The sequence below is a fragment of the Gopherus evgoodei genome, chromosome 5 (genome assembly GCF_007399415.2).
Source record: "Gopherus evgoodei ecotype Sinaloan lineage chromosome 5, rGopEvg1_v1.p, whole genome shotgun sequence".
Taxonomy (NCBI): Eukaryota; Metazoa; Chordata; order Testudines; family Testudinidae; genus Gopherus; species Gopherus evgoodei.
Window position 1 is genome coordinate 17,241,603 of NC_044326.1, and position 18,697 is coordinate 17,260,299.

The window sequence follows — 18,697 nt, forward strand, 5'->3', positions numbered from 1 at the left end:
AAATCGGTATTGCCATGTCGGATTAGGGTTAGTGTGGCCGCAAATCGACAGTATTGGCCTCGGGTGGTATCCCACAGTGCACCATTGTGTCTGGAAAGCAATCTGAACTTGGATGCACGGGCCAGCTAGACAGGAAAAGCTCCGCAAACTTTTGAATTTCATTTCCTGTTTGCTCAGCGTGGAGCTCTGATCACCACGGGTGGCAATGCAGTCCTAAATCCAAAAAGAGCTCCAGCATGGACCGTATGGGAGATACTGGATCTGATCGCTGTATGGGGAGACAAATCTATTTTATCAGAGCTCCGTTGCAGAAGACGAAATGCCAGAGCATTTGAAAAAAATCTCCAGGCTATGATACAGAGTCCACAGCACAGTGCTGTGTAACAAGCGTAACGGAAAGCCAAAGAATCAAATGAACGCTCATGGAGGAAGGGAGGGGGGACTGAGGACTCCAGCTATCCCACAGTCCCCGCAGTCTCCAAAAAGCATTTGCATTCTTGGCTGAGCTCCCAATGCCTGTAGGGTCAAACACATTGTTTGGGGTGGTTCAGGATATATCTGATCAATTTACCCACCCCACGAAAGAAAAGGGAAAAAAATAGTTTGACTTTTTTCAGTGTCACCGTATGTCTACTGCATGCTGCTGGTAGACACGGTGCTGCGGCACTGAACAGCAGCATCCTCTCCCCTCCCTTTCCCGGTGGCAGACGGTACAGTGCAGAAGGACTGGTAGTCGTCCTTATCATCCCGTGAGTGCTCCTGGCTGGCCTCAGGTGAGGTCAGCTGGGAGCACCTGGGTAGAAATAGGAATGACTCCCGGTTATTCCCAGCAGATGGTACAGAACGGCTAGTAACCGTCATCATAGCAACTGGGGGCTGAGCTCCATCAGCCTCCCTCCCCTTTCATGTTTAATAAAAGATTCTGTACTGCCTGGACTATCATAGCAGCAGGATGCTGGGCTCCTCTCCCCCTCACCATTTAATGTCCTGCCTGGACTACCATAGCAGATGGAGGCTGCCTCCCCCTCATTTTATCTCACTAAAAAGTCAGCGTTTCTTATTCCTGCATTCTTTATTACTTCATCACACAAATGGGGGGACCCTGCAACGGTAGCCCAGGCAGGTTGGGGGAGGAGGGAAGCAATGGGTGGGGTTGTTGCAGGGGCATCCCCTAGAATGGCATGCAGCTCATCATTTCTGAGGGATCTGACACGGAGCAGCTGTGCTCTCTGGTACACTGGTTCTCTAGTACACTTGCCCCATATTCTAGGCAGGACTGACTATTTTTAGATACAACATAAACATTGTTGTCTTTGCGCCGCTGGCCAACCTCAGCTAAGGTCAACCAGGAGCACCCATGACAACAGCAGACAGCATAGAACAACTGATAACCGTCATCTCATCGCCAATTTACAATGCCACAGCAGACGGTACAGAACAACTGGTAACCATCTCTGCTACCCTGCAAAGGCAAATTAATGCTGCTGTGTAGTGCTGCAGTATCACCTCTGTCAGCGGCATCCAGTACACATACAGCGACAAAAGGCAAAATGGGCTCCATGGTTGTCATGCTATGGCGTCTGCCAGGGAAATCCAGGGAAAAAGGGCGCAAAATGATTGTCTGCCGTTGCCTTCATGGAGGAAGGAATCAGTGACAACATTTACCCAGAAACACCCGCAACACTGTTTTTGCACCATCATGCATTGGGATCTCAACCCAGAATTGCAATGGGTGGGGGAGACTGCGAGAACTATGGGATAGCTACGGGATAGCTACCCAGAGTGCAAAGCTCCAGAAATCAACGCTAGCCTCGGTACATGGACGCACACCACCGAATTATTGTGCTTTGTGTGGCCGCGTGCACTCGACTTTATACAATCTGTTTTACAAAACCGGTTTATGTAAAATCAGAATAATCCTGTCGTATAGACGTACCCTGAAATGCATTGTCTTTTTAAGTGGATCAGGAAGTTGAGACAGCAGCTGCTGCCCCAAGCTCTCTGTCTGTGTCCCCACTCTGCTCTATATGGAGAAGGGGTAAGCGGAGTGTCTGAGCAGAGGGGGAGGGGGACAACCTGACATGATCCCTCCTCTCCCCACCTTCCGCCCCCTGCCCAGCAAGCAGGAGGCTCGGGGAGCAAGACAAGGCAGAGGGCAGGAACAGCACATGGCAGTGTGGGGACAACATACCATCAAGGAAAGCGAGAAGAAGTTATTGGGTCCTTTGTGCATGCACTAAGATACCACCGTGATAAGACCTTTACTGTATGAGCCTTCAAATGCCCATGCACTGTCAATGTAACAAGGGATATTTAATTAAGCCATCTCCCAAATCTAGCCTTCAAATTTTTCCACTGGTGGTTGGGTCCAGGAGACCCTTCTACTGCAAATTTTTCTATACAAACAAGCCGAAGTAGTGCTGGCTCATTTAAAAGCCTTCTCCTATCTTGGCTATGAGTCCAAAGACATTCACACTCGCCTGTCAATATCCTAAAACTTGAAGTCATAGTTACTGCCATTCAGCATTTCCTTCCTTACTTCACATACCATAGCAAACTTCCATGAAGAAAATATAAATAAATAAAAAGAACTCATTTTAAAAAAAAGCAGCCAACATGAGAACCATCAGACCAAAAGCAGCAATACCAGCAGACAAAACCTCCGACGATTCTTACCAGCTTGGATAAACTTATTCTGTATGTCAGCCACATTTGCTCAAGGAAAAAAAAAGTTTACAAAGCTCACTGGCCACACCCTCAACCCAAGGGGATTGCACTGTATTTTCAGCACATTTTGTAGATATACTTTCATATCAGCCAGAAATGACCAAGTCTAAATTGATAGTTCCAGGTAAAAAGATCACAGAACCCAGGCAGAGCACGCCTTTCTGACTCACTAGTATGGCCCCTGGTTTTATGGCTTCTTCTTCCTAAAGGACAAAAGGGCGAGACAATAAGACATCAATGCTACTAGTTCCCCTTTTGGCCCTTGAGTCCATGCTCTCTCCCAGCTACTGGAAGAGCTATCTAGCCTTCTCTTGAGTATTCCACTCACCAGTAAATCTCCTACCTCAGGATCCAATTCTTCATACTCAGCACACCCAAAGTCCTCTTGAAACCTGTGATCTGATTTTTAGAAGTGTTGGGCACTGAAAACTTTCTGTACACAAATCAGTCAGTGTTTTTGAATCAGAATATTAGTTCCAAAAATCAAATGGCCAGAATGTCATGACTAATGAAATGTCTACCACCTTTTTCAGAAGAGCATCAATTTTGCAAATCAAATGCACTATTTGTTTTACATGCCCCCCCAAATAATTAAAGCACTTTTTTGCTATTTGTCTAAAGAAAGTTACCAACCAGTAAAAAGCAACCTATTAAAAATGTTGATTTAGAACCAATTATAACATTTTACATTAAATTGAATGGGTTTTTTGGTAACCAAGAGGATAAATCATAACTATACAAATTTAAGCTTATGTGATTGCTTACATAACTTACATTTATTCTGATGCTTAAATCACTTTTTTTTAATACGACATTTGAAAATGGGACTGATATGTTAGGACTGTACAGGGAGCCTGGGCACCTATTTATTATATGATGATTCATTTTTCATTTGTGATTTGTGTCAAACTCTTTTGGATGGAAATTCAATTAAAATGCACCAGAGCAGCATTATAATTATTTTAGCTAAATGAAGCATCTTAAAGATGCTGGATACATAAGTTAGTTTATTAAATGTGTTTTTCATTTAAAGGTAGCTGATTTATTGAATGGAAGTATTACCTGTAGTTATTGAACTGATTATTTCTCTCCACTATGTTCAAGATTTTTGAACTAGTTGATCTCATCTTTTCACACCATTTTATTTGCAGATTGAAAGGGGAAAAAACAAAATCTTCCAGCTTTTTAAAATCCCAATTGGTTTCTTAACTTGGGATGAACTAGTAACTGACCTGAACTAGTTGAATGAACTGAAAAGAGGAAAATATTCTTCCGCACCTGCAGAAGAGAGAACTGCTGTCACAAGCTAGGTTAGCACTTCAACAATTTCTGGTGATAGGCGCTTAAGCCAGTGACTTCCACCAGTTCAATGGTTTGACTCTTTCAAACTTGGCAACAAATATAATTTAATTAGGGCTGTGAATTAATTGTAGTTAACTCAAATGATTAATGCAAAACAAATTAATGAGATTAAAAAATTAGTCGGGATTTATAGCCTCTTTAATTGCACTGTTAAACAGCAACAGAATATCAATTTATTATAAATTTTTGGATCTTTTTCTACATTTTCAAATATATGTATGTCAATTACAAAGAATACAAACAGTACAATGCTCACTTTATATTATTTTTATTACAAATATTTGCATGTAAAAAATAGTATTTTTCAATTCACCTCAATTACTGTAGTGCAATCTCTATTGTGAAAGTACAATTTACAAATGTAGATTTTTTTTTAAACCTAACTGCACTCAAATAAAACAATGTAAAACTTTAGAGCACACAAGTTAACTAAGTCCTACTTCTTGTTCAATTAATTGCTAAGACAAACAAGTTTATTTACATCTACATGAGCTAATGCTACCTGCTTTTCATTTACAATGTGACCTTACAGAAAAACAATTCAAATAAACAAGGGCATGGGACGGCTGGATGGGGCGGAGGTTCTGGGAGGGGGATAGACGGAGTCTCAGGGGGCCTGTAAGGGAGTGCGGGTGGGGATAGGGGTCAGGGCAGTCAGAGGACAGGGAGCAGAGGGTGTTGGGTAGGGGGTGGAGTCTCAGGGGGGCAGTTAGGGACGGGGGGGGTCAGAGGATTTGGATAAGTCAGGGATTCTGACAGGGGGGTGGGAAGTGGGGCGGGCAGGCAGTTTGGGGAGGCACAGCCTTCCCTACCTGGCCCTCCATACACAGTTTTGCAACCCCTATGTGGCCCTCAGGCCAAAAAGTTTGCCCACCCCTGGTGTAGCAGATTGCCCCCACTCAAAGACATACCATAATTCACCACAAAGCTGTGTGTTCTACATATCTTTTAAAAGAAGAAAAAAGAAAAGAACAAAAGTTTGCTGCTTTACATTTCCTGCAGTAGGACTAGGTGAATAAATGAAGGCTACAATTGGGGCATCTCTGCCGCAAGAAAATCATGCATTATCTTTGCAGACAAAGCATTCTAGCATTTCATCATATCTTCTCAAGGCCTCCATGTGATGCAGTAGGGACTGTGTGTAGGGAATGGGAGAGCAGGGGAGGACTTTAGGGGATGGACGATGCCAGGGCCTGTAACCTAAGCTAGGTAAGGGAGGGGAAAGGTCAACACCTTTCCCCAGGAAGGGAAAAAAAGGAAGGGAGTGTCAGGAGGGAAGCAGTTTGAGTTTGGGCTTGGGGCTATGTGGGCGGAATTCAGGGTATCCTAGCTAGAATCCAAGCACCCTGAAAGCCCAGAAGGACTCGGTGGAGGGGTCCTGACTGTGCCTGCAAGCCCTGCTGTAACCTGTGTTCCTGTTGTCCAATAAACCTTCTGTTTTACTGGCTGGCTAAGAGTCACTGTGGGTCCCAGGAAGAGGGTTGCAGGGCCGGACTCCCCCACACTCCGTGACAACTGGTGGCAGCGGCGGGAGATACTACAGGAAGCGCCGTCCACGGGGTGCAGTAAGTGACTGGGGAGCAGTAAAACGAAGAGGTGATTAACCCCTGGGAGTGTGTGCCCAGTGAGAAGGACTTTGCAGTAACAGGGTCCCCCGGGGGATTGCAGCGAGCGGTCCCAAGGGCGAAGGAGTCTGCAGCTCGACCCTGGCAGAGAGGTGGTGACCTCAAGAAGGGCTGGTGCACTAGGGGTCCCCCTGGAAACCGTGGGGAGCGGCGAGCACCCCGGCCTGTGAGTGGCCAGCAGGAGGATGTATGCCAAGCGGCGCAAGTGCGACCTGCTGGAGCTATGCAAGCAGAGGGGGTTGCGCCCGGGAAGACGCACCAAGGACCAGCTGATTGCCCAGCTGGAGCAGGGAGACCGCATGAATGAACGGAGCCCTGTCTCTGAGGGAAGCAGCCGGGCAGATGCAGCGCAGGCACCAGTGTCTGTCCCCGCTGGGAGTGGTCAGCCGGTGGACGAGGGCTTCCCGAGACCCTCCCCCCAGGCGTAGGGGAAGGGCGGGGAGGAGCCCAGTGTATACCGAGGGCACCGTGACACCCCCGGCCAGCAGGGGAGCCTCCCGGCGAAGCTCACCCCCCAGCAGGGGAACCTCCCGGCAATGCTCGGCATCCGTGGAGCGGAGGCAGCTGGAATATGAAAGGGAGCTGAAATGGGGGGAGCTCGAGTTAAAGAGGCAAGAGCTGGAGGAGAAGGCGAAACAGCGTAAACAGGAGGAGAACCAGCGTAAACATGAGGAGAACCAGCGCCAGCGTGAGTGGAAGGAGAAGGAGAACCAGCATAAACATGAGGAGAACCAGCGTAAACATGAGCGGGAGGAGAAGGAGAAACAGCGTAAACATGAGCTGGACCTGGCCCAGCTAAGGAGCAGTGAGGCCCCGGCTGCGGTGAGTGAGGGGGGACCCAAGCCTACAAAGAGCTTTGATAAGCACTTGCTGCCCTGGCGTAAGGAGGGGGAGGACATAGATACCTTCCTGACGGCCTTTGAGAATGCCTGCGAGCTGCACAGGGTTGACCCTGCAGACAGGATCGCAGTTCTCACCCCCTTACTGGACTCCACAGCCGTGGAGGTGTACAGCCGACTGAAAGGGGCGGAGGCAGGGGACTACGAACTGTTCAAACAGGCCCTGCTCCGCGAGTTTGGGCTGACTCCTGAGATGTACCGGAAAAAGTTCCGGAGCCAGCGTAAAACCCGTGAGGTCACATACCTACAACTGGTCAACCGGGCGCAGGGGTATGCCCGCAAGTGGACAGCTGGGGCCCAAACTAAAGAGGACCTGCTTGACCTATTCATACTGAAGCACCTGTACGAGCAGTGCCCGTCCGAACTGAGGCTGTGGTTGATGGACCAAAAGCCGGAGAACCCGCAGCATGCAGGTCAGCTGGCCGACCAATTTGTGGACAGTCGGGCAGGGGATGGCAGGGAGGAGTCTCGAAGGAGCAGGCCTGCCTCAACGCAGAGAGAAAGTCATCATGGGACCTCCCAAAGGGGGCCTATGGAGAACCCCCCCAAAAGGGGAACATCCAGCGGCAGGTCCCTCCAACCCATTCAAGGGGACCCACGAGATATGGGCTGCTATCGCTGTGGCCAACAAGGTCACATACGGGCCCAGTGCCCCAAGCTCAGGGACAGACCAAGCAGACCCAACCCGCAGAGGGTGGACTGGGTAAAAACCCAATCGGAGGAGAGGCTACATTCCCAGGAAAGGGGGGCTGGCAACATACCACCTGTGGATGCTCCAGGTTCCGGGTTTTTGGTTTACCGGGTGGGCGCGGGGCTGCCCCTCCGGAAAGAGTGCATTGTTTCCCTGGAAGTGGATGGGAGGAAGGTCACTGGGTACTGGGACACGGGCGCAGAGGTAACGCTAGCCCGGCCCGATGTGGTGGCCTCAGATCGGATGGTGCCCGACACCTACCTGACCCTGATGGGTGTGGGCGGGACCCCATTCAAGGTACCCGTGGCAAGGGTACAACTGAAATGGGGGGCCAAAAAGGGCCCCAAGGATGTGGGGGTACACCAATATTTGCCCACTGACGTGTTAATGGGAGGGGACCTCGAGGACTGGCCTAGTAACACCCAGAGTGCCCTGGTCGTGACTCGTAGTCAGAGTCGGCAAAGGGCACTGCTCCCCGACAACGGGGAAGGTACTCGACCCGAGGTGCAGGACCCTAACCCAGGGAGCGGGGAACGCCCAGGGGCACGGTTCAGAGAGGCTGCGGCCTCAGACCCAGCCAGCAAGAGAGAGCCGGTCCCCATCCCTGTCCCAGCTGCTGAGTTCCAGGCCGAGTTGCAGAAAGATCCCTCCTTGCGGAAGCACAGGGACCGGGCTGACCTTAGTGCGGTACAGATCAAGAGGAGAGGTTGCAAGGAGAGGTTCCTGTGGGAGAAGGGGTTCCTGTACCGAGAATGGGCTCCCCCAGGGGAAGTAGAGTCATGGGGGATCAGGAGGCAGCTGGTGGTTCCCCAGAAGTTTCGTCACAAGCTGCTGTACCTGGCCCATGACATCCCTCTCGCAGGGCACCAGGGAATCCGGCGCACCAGGCAGAGGCTGCTACAGAACTTTTACTGGCCTGGGGTCTTTACCCATGTCCGACAGTACTGCCAATCCTGTGACCCCTGCCAGGGACAAGGGGAAAGCAGCTTTGAGGCCTTTACCCATCATAGAAGAACCTTTCCAGAAAGTGGCCATGGACATAGTGGGACCCCTCAGCAAGACGACCCGGTCAGGGAAGAAATACATCCTGGTGGTGGTGGATTTTGCCACTCGCTACCCCAAGGCGGTGGCCTTGTCCTCTATCGAAGCAGACACAGTGGCAGATGCGCTGCTAACAATTTTCAGCGGGGTGGGGTTCCCCAAGGAGGTCTTAACAAACCAGGGGTCCAACTTCATGTCGGCCCTGCTCCGGTCCTTATGGCAGAAATGTGGGGTCCAGCACAACTGGGCCTCAGCGTATCACCCCCAGTCCAACAGGCTGGTGGAAAGGTTCAACGGGACACTAAAGATAATGCTAAAAACATTTATGAACCAGCACCCGCAAGATTGGGACAAGTACTTACCTCACCTGCTGTTTGCATACAGGGAGGTACCCCAGGAATCTACCGGGTTTTCACCTTTCAAACTGTTGTATGAAAGGCGGGTGAGGGGGCCCCTAGACCTGATAAGGGACGAATGGGAGGGGAAGGCCGCTCCCGAGGGAGAGTCAGTGGTGGAGTATGTCCTGACCTTCCGGGAAAGACTGGCTGAGCTCATGGGCCTGGCCAGGGAGAATCTGGCCCGAGCCCAGAGGAGGAAGAAGGTCTGGTATGACCGCACAGCACAAGCCCGTGCCTTCGCCACCGGGGATCAGGTGATGGTTCTCATCCCCGTGAGGAGAAACAAACTCCAGGCCGCCTGGAAAGGGCCCTTCAAGGTTATCAAGCAACTAAATGAGGTAAATTATGTGGTGGAGCTGTCAAACCGGGCACATCACCGTCGGGTGTACCATGTGAACATGATGAAACCATACTATGACAGGGGGAATGTGGTGTTGGCCGTGTGTGGACATTGGGAGGAGCAGGGAAATGACCCCTTAGTAAATCTATTCCCTGGGACAAAGGCTGGTTCCCCCCTGGAGGCAATTCCCCTCTCTGATCAACTGACCCCGGGCCAGCACGCTGAGATCAGGGGGGTGCTGCATCTATACCGACAGCTGTTTTCCAACCAGCCTGGACGCACTAATTTGACTGTCCACCGGGTGGAGACCGGGTCACATCCCCCTATAAGATGCTCCCCTTTTCGGGTCACTGGTAAAACTGCCCAGGATCTTGAAAGAAAGGTCAGGGACATGCTGGCTTTGGGGGTGATCCAGCCATCTTCCAGCCCTCGGGCCTCGCCAGTGGTGCTAGTCCCCAAGAAGGATGGGTCAATCCGGTTCTGTGTGGACTATCGAAAGCTCAGTGCCATCACAGTATCTGATGCCTACCCTATGCCCAGGCCTGATGAGCTCCTGGACAAGCTGGGAGGTGCTCGGTACCTCACCACTATGGATCTTACCAAAGGCTACTGGCAAGTGCCGCTGGACGCAGATGCCAGGCTGAAATCGGCCTTTATCACCCCTCTGGGGCTCTATAAGTTTCTGACCCTGCCCTTCGGCCTTAAGGGAGCACCGGCCACCTCCCAGCGTCTGGTGAATCAGCTACTGCGGGGGATGGAGAGTTTTGCCGTGGCGTATATTGACGACATCTGCGTCTTCAGCCAAACCTGGGAGGACCACGTGTCCCAGGTTAAACAAGTCCTGGACCAACTCCGAAAGGCTGGGTTAACAGTCAAGGCTGAGAAGTGCAAGGTGGTGATGGCTGAAGTATCTTACCTGGGCCATCAGGTGGGGAGCGGCTGCCTGAAGCTGGAACCAGCCAAGGTGGAGGTAATCAAAGACTGGCCTGCCCCCCAAACCAAAAAGCAGATCCAGGCCTTTATTGGGATGGCGGGGTACTATCAAAGGTTCGTGCCCCACTTTAGTGCCATAGCCGGCCCCATCACTGAACTGTGCAAAAAGGGGAAGCCAGACAAGGTAATCTGGACTGAGCAGTGCCAGGAGGCTTTCCGGGCGCTGAAGGCGGCTCTGGTTAGTGGCCCAGTTCTGGCAAACCCAAATTTTGACAAACCCTTTATGGTGTTCACCGATGCCTCAGACACGGGACTGGGGGCGGTGTTAATGCAGGAGAATAAAAAGGGGGAGAGACACCCCATCGTGTACCTGAGTAAGAAGCTGCTACCCCGGGAACAAAGCTACGCGGCCATCAAGAAGGAATGCCTGGCCATGGTGTGGGCCCTTAAGAAGCTAAAGCCATATCTCTTTGGGCAACACTTCACCGTGTACACCGACCACTCTCCCCTGACCTGGCTGCACCAGATGAAAGGAGCCAACGCCAAGCTCCTGAGGTGGAGCCTGCTCCTGCAGGACTATAACATGGACGTGGTTCATGTGAAGCGAAGTGCCAACCTGACAGCGGATGCGTTGTCCCGGAGAGGGGACCTTGAACTTCCCCAGGTCACTGGGCAGAGTGACCCCGCTCAGTTCAGTCTCGAAGGGGGGAGAGATGTGATGCAGTAGGGACTGTCTGTGTGGGGAATGGGAGAGCAGGGGAGGACTTTAGGGGATGGACGATGCCAGGGCCTGTAACCTAAGCTAGGTAAGGGAGGGGAAAGGTCAACACCTTTGCCCGGGAAGGGAAAAAAAGGAAGGGAGTGGCAGGAGGGAAGCAGTTTGAGTTTGGGCTTGGGGCTGTGTGGGCGGAATTCAGGGTATCCTAGCTAGAATCCAAGCACCCTGAAAGCCCAGAAGGACTCGGTGGAGGGGTCCTGACTGTGCCTGCAAGCCCTGCTGTAACCTGTGTTCCTGTTGTCCAATAAACCTTCTGTTTTACTGGCTGGCTAAGAGTCACTGTGGGTCCCAGGAAGAGGGGTGCAGGGCCGGACTCCCCCACACTCCATGACACTCCATAAGCACATAACCATGCCTTCTAACTAGTATTCAAATTACTTGAGAAAGTTCTCTGAATACATGAGGCAAACAAAATTTAAGTGGCAAATTTTTACAGAAATTTAAAAATAAGATTCTCCTGATCTACAATGCAACACTTACCATCCTTGCTTCCTTCTAATGTCAAGCAAGTTACACACAAAACATATACATTAAGGGAACTTTAAGGTGGCAAAGTCAAGCACTTGAATGTTAGGAAACAGAATTACGGCTGCCTGTGCAACCTCAATTTGGCTCCCTTGCACATATGCATTATGATACAGTCTTCAGCTACACGACTACATATTCTTTTTCCACAAGACCCCTCCTTCACTTCCCTCCTACATTTAGGAACTCTCACCCATAATTAAATCCATAATTTAATTTAATTTTCCGTTCTTGGCTTTGGTGTGTATTTTATGAATGCTGCTTCTTTATTACCTGCTACTTCAACAAGCTTACATGGTAATTTAGCATGTCCTTACCAGGTGAATATTGTACGTTTTACAGGTCAGATCATCCAAGCTCTGGTTCTGCAGCTTTTCTGTTATTAGTGTTACCATGGTAGTTGTCCCTTTGCCACTGCTCACACTGGGAAGCGTTGGAGGCTCCTCTGTATCCTGTTTCAGTATTTGTGAGCCATTTCTGGTTCTGTTCTAAATCTCAAGATTTATGCTTCCATCTTACTGCCAGAGTTTATATCCAAAGGCCTTCAGCGTATCATGTCTGCTTTTCTGTAAACTTGGAGGGAAGGAAGGGGGAAGAAAAAAAAAAAGTCAGTTTTGAACCCACTAAATTCTTTACAATAACTGGATTTATATTTAAGGACCTTTCACATATAGCCAAAGATGTTAGTACCCCCAAATTTTTCTTGCATTTTTTTCCCTTGCCTCACAGATTACAGATCTCATTTCACCAGGTATGGCTCCTACTGCGTTATACTGATCGCTGACAATTACCACCACAAAGGCGGAAATCACATCTCAGTAATTTTGCTCGTCAGCCCTTATTTTTCTCCCTTCCCGCAAGACATTCTATATAGCAACCATTACACTCTATCGATAGACTCCTTTTTATCACAAAAAAATCACTAAAGCAAAATTAGTGACAGGTGTGTAAAAAAGCAAGTTTATATAAGAGGAAGGACAAACAAATGTAGAATCTTGTGTCGTTAAACAGGAAAGATATTCAGGCTATTCAACATAATGGATATTATGTTTCCCAAATATGCCCCTCTGGCAGATCTAGCTGAAAGATTTTTATATGTATGAACAGAACGGGATAGAGGGTTGTTGTTTTTTTTAATATATTTTCTGCTTCTCTATATTTCTAGGTAGATGTATAGAGACCAATAATGCTTATAAAAATGTATATTTATAAATTATAATTACTGATCTTCAGCTAAAATTGGATCTTAGAGTTGTAAAACAAAGCTGACTGGAAAGGTAAATGTGCATTCAAATACACATTTTAAATTGAAGAGAACATTTCCTTGGTTAGCAATAAAGAGAAACCAACAGTAAGCTCACCGCTGTACATGCTGTGCCCTGGTCATCCCTTACCTACCTTTATTTTTGCTATCCCTACTATCACCAATGCCCAAAAAGTAACCTCTCTTTCATCATGCCTCTTCTTCGAAGATCATTAGCTACCTACTTACATCAAGAACAGTCTTATCAAAGCCACCCCCATCATCTTTGCTCATTTGCTCTAAACTCTCCTCTTGTTCCTTGCACTTCTCCATGCAATGATGTAAATCTCTCTTCTTTTTTGGTTTTCCATCTTTTCCCTTGCCCCCATCTAGGCTTCCAAACTCACTTCTACCTTTGTCTCAGCAATAATTTCTCTACACCCAACCTTCAGTGAACTGTTGTCCCATATCTTAGCTTACTTATTTCAGACTGTCAGCTTTTCAGTGTAGGGACACATCATACTGCCTTTGTAAACACATCATGTAAATTTATAGTACCAAATAAAAACGATTAATAAGTCAGACGGATTCACTTTAAACCATGTGCTTTGTGAAGCATCAGGAAGAGATGCTTCACTTGCATTTATACAAAACTGGAACAGAGAGCTATTTATACCCAAGCACATATTCAGAGATGCAAGTCAAATGTAAAGTAACCAAAGACTGTTTACTCTTCAGAATTGTTTTGCAATGTTGGGAATGGCCAAACAGGAAGAGACTCACCAAATTAAAAGAGGCACCAAACCATCAACAAGTTTTGTTTGCATTCAATAGGATACTTAAAACAAAAAAAATTGTATTTGTGATAAAGGAGACAAGGTGGGTGAGGTAATGTCTTTTATTGAAACGTGTGTTAACCATGTATGGTAAGCAATCTGTTCCATTTTGTGTTTAGCGGTGACATTCTGAGTACATTCCCAGACCTGAAGAAGAGCTCTGTGTAAGCTCGTCTCTCTCATCCATAGAAGTTGATCCAATAAAAGACAATACCTCACCTACCTTGTCTCTAACTGACCGACACAGCAACAACACTGCATACAATTTGTGATAAAAACAGATTAATTTAAGGAATATTGGAAAAGAAGTGATTATTTTGTAAATTTATATTACAAACATACTTCAATATATTGTATTTATATTTTAAATATGTCCAGTATTTTCCACATATACTAATAGTTTTTTTGAATAACTGTTAACAGTAAGCCAGAGGTTATTTGGGTACTTGACTTAAGTTAAAACCATTTAAAACCTAGGTATTACCCATACAATACTGCCTGATTATCTTTAAACCTGTCACCTAGAAGTAATCCTGAGAATATAATTTCATATTATAGCCCTACATAACAGCAGTTTTCTTTGGAAACAGTAAAATTGTTGGGATAATATAAATACGCTGCTGTCACTCTTCCTGCCCTTCGCTCCACTCTGATTTTAGTTGCCATGAAGTAGGTATTGTTTAGGCTAAGACAAACACTTGAATGCTTCCTAGGAGCTGTGCAGCTTCATTGGTCTGTTTCTACAGAAATGCAAGCTAAAAGCACAATGCTGTCATCCTTTATAAGCACCCAAGACTCAAAACATTTGCCAGTGCCTCTCCTGAAATCCAATCAAATCTCTGAATCAGAAATTGAAAAACTCCTACAGAGCACTGATGCACTCATCAGTGAGAAGGGTGTGGTGTTTTTTTAAACCGAAGTAAAGTATACCATACAACACAATTTAAGGCTGCTTTCATATTCTGATGCTCTTATCTATAGATGCACGCACATGGCCAAATTCTGCTGTTATGCACAGGCAACCTGACTGACTTCACTGGAAGTAAGCAAGCATAACCAAGAAAAGGAATCTGACTCAAAAGTCTAGAAAGCAGCAGCATTTTATCTGAAGTTGGGTTTTGCCATTTACTATGCTTCCATCAATTCAGATGAGCATGTTATTAAAAAATATTTCATTTTTACATATTTTAGCGGGGACAGATGGCTCCGTGGTTTGAGCATTGGCCTGCTAAAGCAAGTGTTGTGAGTTCCATCCCTCAGGGGGCCATTTGGGGATTGGTCCTGCTTTGAGCAGGGGGCTGAACTAGATGACTTCCTAAAGTCCCTTCCAATCCTAATCATCTATGATTAATGCAAAGACTTTCAGATTAAAAAACTATCATAGGAAAATTACTCCAGGAGAGCAGCCACCAACTCTTGCTAAGCTTTTCTGCTGCAGCTTCATTTCACCTCCTTTCCCTTTTCTTCTTTAAGTAGAATCGTGCAAAAACTTACAAAATCACCTGCTTAGAAAGGACAGGTAGGCAAATCCAATCAAACTAGCAGAGGAAAAAAAGTGACTGATGATATACAAAGGAACATTTACATAGTGGATACAGAAAGTACCAGCTAAAACAAGACTAGATACTAAAGATTTTTCTTTGCATCATATTGTAGAAACTAAAACCTTAGTTCAATTAATGCATCTTATTATGCAAAGTAAGTGGAGGGGATAAGGCTATTGGATACTAGTTTTTAATCAATTGGACATTCCAGACCATGACTTAAATCCAGAAAAAGAATTCTTGAACTAGCATGGCACACTATTTCAAACTCAGATTAAGCAACCAGTCATCCGGGAGTTGTCACCTTTATTAGTTCCAGATAGTCACAAAGATGGGCAAGTTACTTTTTTTTTAGTAGAGACTCATTAAGGCAATTTTCTGCTACTGGGCAATTTACACTGTTTATATTTTCCTTCATATATACTGTCATTACTAAGACTGAACCATAAGCATAGATATAGGTCTAGTTTGTATCTTCCCTCCTTCTCCCCCCCACCCATCACACACTCCTTCAACCAAAACTGATCCTACTGTGAAATTTAAAGTGAACCTGTTAAAAAATAAAAATAAAAAAAGGAGAGAGAGAGACATATGTTCAGTACAGTTACCTGTGAGAAGTTACTAAATTTACCAAAGCTGTGGAAGATAGAGTATGTACTATAAAGATGATAAATTACATTAGTTGGACTAATTCGTTTAACTTTCTACTAGATTTCAGCTCCTGCCATTCCTGTTGGGAAATCCCAGCTTTCAGCACTAGGTAATCACAGAGTGAGAGATTGCAGTAGACAGCTCAGTGTGGCTACGACAGCACTCAGACCACTGCTAAAAACTGAAGTTTTCTTACAAAGGTGTCTATTTTGAGGTAACCTGTATGTTAACTGACATGTTCTCATACATAGGTATCCACAGTTCTTTATATCATTCATAGATTAGAGCGGTTCATTCCACCAAACCAAAGCTTCAACAATTTTTCCTTCCCCCTTCCAATTCAGACCCCTTGCTAGGCAAACTACTGCAGCACAGCGTTCTAATCCCAGTCTGCTTTGCCATTTCTGATACTGGCTACTGAGTCAGGATGCTAATGCCTTAGAAAAAAATTAATTGTCCAAGCTACCAATGGAGTAATTTCTTCTTAACCTTGTCAGTTAGTAGTTAATGGCATTAAGTATGTGTGTTTCTCTTCTAAAAGAAAAAAAAATTCCCCTAAAATATTACTGTAGATGGTCTCAATTTATACTGATAGACCATCTACCAAAACAGATACTTTTTTAAATCCTAACAAAATCAGACTCAATATCTTGTGGCAGCAAGTTCCACTGGCTACTATTAGTTACACTATAAAAAAGCACAACCTATTTCCTCATATCTGTTTCGAATTTTGTGCTTTTGAAATCTATAGATGTGGTCCCCAACCTACTGTTAAGCCATCGGTAATTACAGTTCTGGCTGGTGGAGGATAAGCAAAGGATACACACTTCTATACATTGTTCTGATCTGCCCACCACTCTAGGGACTCCAAAACTGCTGAAGGTACTCAGACTAGGCTATTCAAAAATTAATAATTTGGGAAACATATCAATTTCAGCCATCCTTGCAGAGTATGGAAGCAGAGTATGGAAGCACAACCTCACACGGGGGGAGAAGGGATAACTCAGTAGTCTGAGCATTGGCCTGCTAAATCCAGGGTTGTAAATTCAAATCCTTGAGCGGGACAATTAGGGAACTGTGGTTTAAAAAAAAAAACAACACCAAACACCACCACTGTCTGGGGATTTGCCCTGCTTTGAGCAGGGGGTTGAACTAGATCTCCTGAGGTCCCTTTCAACCCTGATATTCAATGTTGAACTACATAAGCACATGAAGCCATTTAGGCTAGCAATGTCAAGCATACCCAAACAGTGGTTGAGAGGTGAAGATCTGAGACACGGACATAGACAGCAAATTGTCTGAAACAACTTGTGCGAGAGAAAGGCCCTCACACTCTAGTAGGGCCCCAATGAAATTCACTTTTTTGTTTTGTAATTAATGTGGATTTCCCTTTGTTCAAAATCAGCCTCAGCCAATAAGAGACATAGTATGAACCAGACTTGATGGTGAACTTGATCTTTGGACTTGCCCCTCACTGGCCAATCATTCAGATAAGGGAAGATGTGAATCCCTGTTTTCCTGACATAGGCTGCTGTTACAGTCATGCATTTGGTAGACACACACAAGGTTAAGGGCAGGCCAAAGGGAGTACTGTGTATAGATAATGTAGTGGTGGGTCAACAAATCTCAGAAACTTCCTAGGGCTTCGCATAACTGCTACATGAAAGTAGGGTTCTTGACGATCAAGGGCAGCAAGCAAGTCATTGTGATCCAATACAGGAAGAATTAGAATTAGGGTTTCCATGTAGAATTTCATATTTGATATAATGTTGAGACTTCAAAGGTCGAGAATAGGTCTGACCCCGTACCTTGAACTTGTGAATCAGGAAGTAATGGGAATAGAATCCCTTTCCCCAAATGATGAAGGGCAACATTTTCTATGGTTCCCAAACCTGAGTCTTAAATCTGCTGAAGCAGCAGTAACTTATGTGAAGTACCCCTCAAAAGGGATGGGGCAAGGGAGGAGATGGTTTAGGAACTGGATGGCATATTCTAATCCCACAGCTCTCAGAACGCATTTATCTATGGTTATTGTTTCCCCAAGCCTTGTAGTTGTTGAACAACCTGTCCCCCAGTCTAGACTTGACTTGGGCAGCAGACTCCAACAACAGATCCTTGATTGCGTATCCGTAGGCTGCCTGGACACATCAACAAGTAATGCACCAAGCAGAACATCTCAGATTACTACACTGCTTTCACCTACCTGCCCTCTCCCCACAACCCCCCAGTCTTGCTTTACTCCTACTGCCATGTAAGAAGTCCATCTGTTATTAATTGCTAAAGTTATAAATGTATGTTTTATGCCATCAGAAAAGTGGTATTCCAAACCAGTTATCACAGAGAAACCATTATATGCTAGCAACTTCTCTTCAAAGAGAGCAGCTTCCAAATTCATATCAGAATTTCAGTGAAAGAAAAGATATCAAGATGGTAACCAAAATATGTTTTTATAAACTCTAAAAGCTCATGACCTGGCAGGATTAAAATTCCAAAGTACTTTAAGTTTAGCCCTGGGGTATTCGTGACACAAAAACAAAAAAACAAACCAAAAAAAGAGGCAATTCCTTGGATCAGTAGGGCTTTTTGGTTCAAGTCTAAGACTGACTACAGAAGTTCCAGATCTATGTAGTTTTCGATCCCTGTCGTTTTCTAATGAAGCCTTTATTACTACTACTACAATAATATTACTGGATTAGTACATTTCCAGTATTTAGCCCTGGGGCCAAAATGCCAGAAGTATTACTGCTATACCAGGGGCTTGATTCTCATGAACCACCAGGTCTAGAAAGTACTACTGGGATCCTTACTTAATATGGGAAAGTCTTTTTTTTTTTTAATGTTATTCTCCTTTTACGAGCCAGAAGATGATTTCAGAAAGCAGTGGGACAGAACTGATGTCCTATCCATAGTTAAAAATAAGGTTTGTAGGCTCTATTTGTGCTGACCAGATATACTGTTTAACATCTAGCTAGCAAATCCTACTTAAGCAGCAGTTACTGTTTCCCTGGCTTGCACAAACATTGTATAAAAAAATTATACAAAAAGATAGTAAGCATAACCTTAATGTCAAAAACTAGGAACTGAACCAAAAAATACAAGGCACC

The 18,697-nt window shown here is 45.8% G+C and overlaps 1 protein-coding gene across 7 annotated transcripts in view; it reads right to left on the bottom strand.

Annotated features, from left to right (window-relative positions):
- FAM53A (family with sequence similarity 53 member A) overlaps positions 1-18,697 on the bottom strand; it is a 104,082-nt gene that overhangs the window by 63,408 nt on the left and 21,977 nt on the right. For 6 of the 7 annotated variants that reach the window (XM_030563758.1, XM_030563759.1, XM_030563760.1 and 3 more), the window contains exon 2: positions 11,637-11,892. In XM_030563758.1, coding sequence (XP_030419618.1) covers positions 11,637-11,714 — 78 coding nt within the window. In that variant the 5' untranslated portion in view covers positions 11,715-11,892. Of the gene's footprint in view, positions 1-11,636; positions 11,893-18,697 lie in introns of those variants that run through there. The other variant, XM_030563761.1, reaches the window with a different exon arrangement.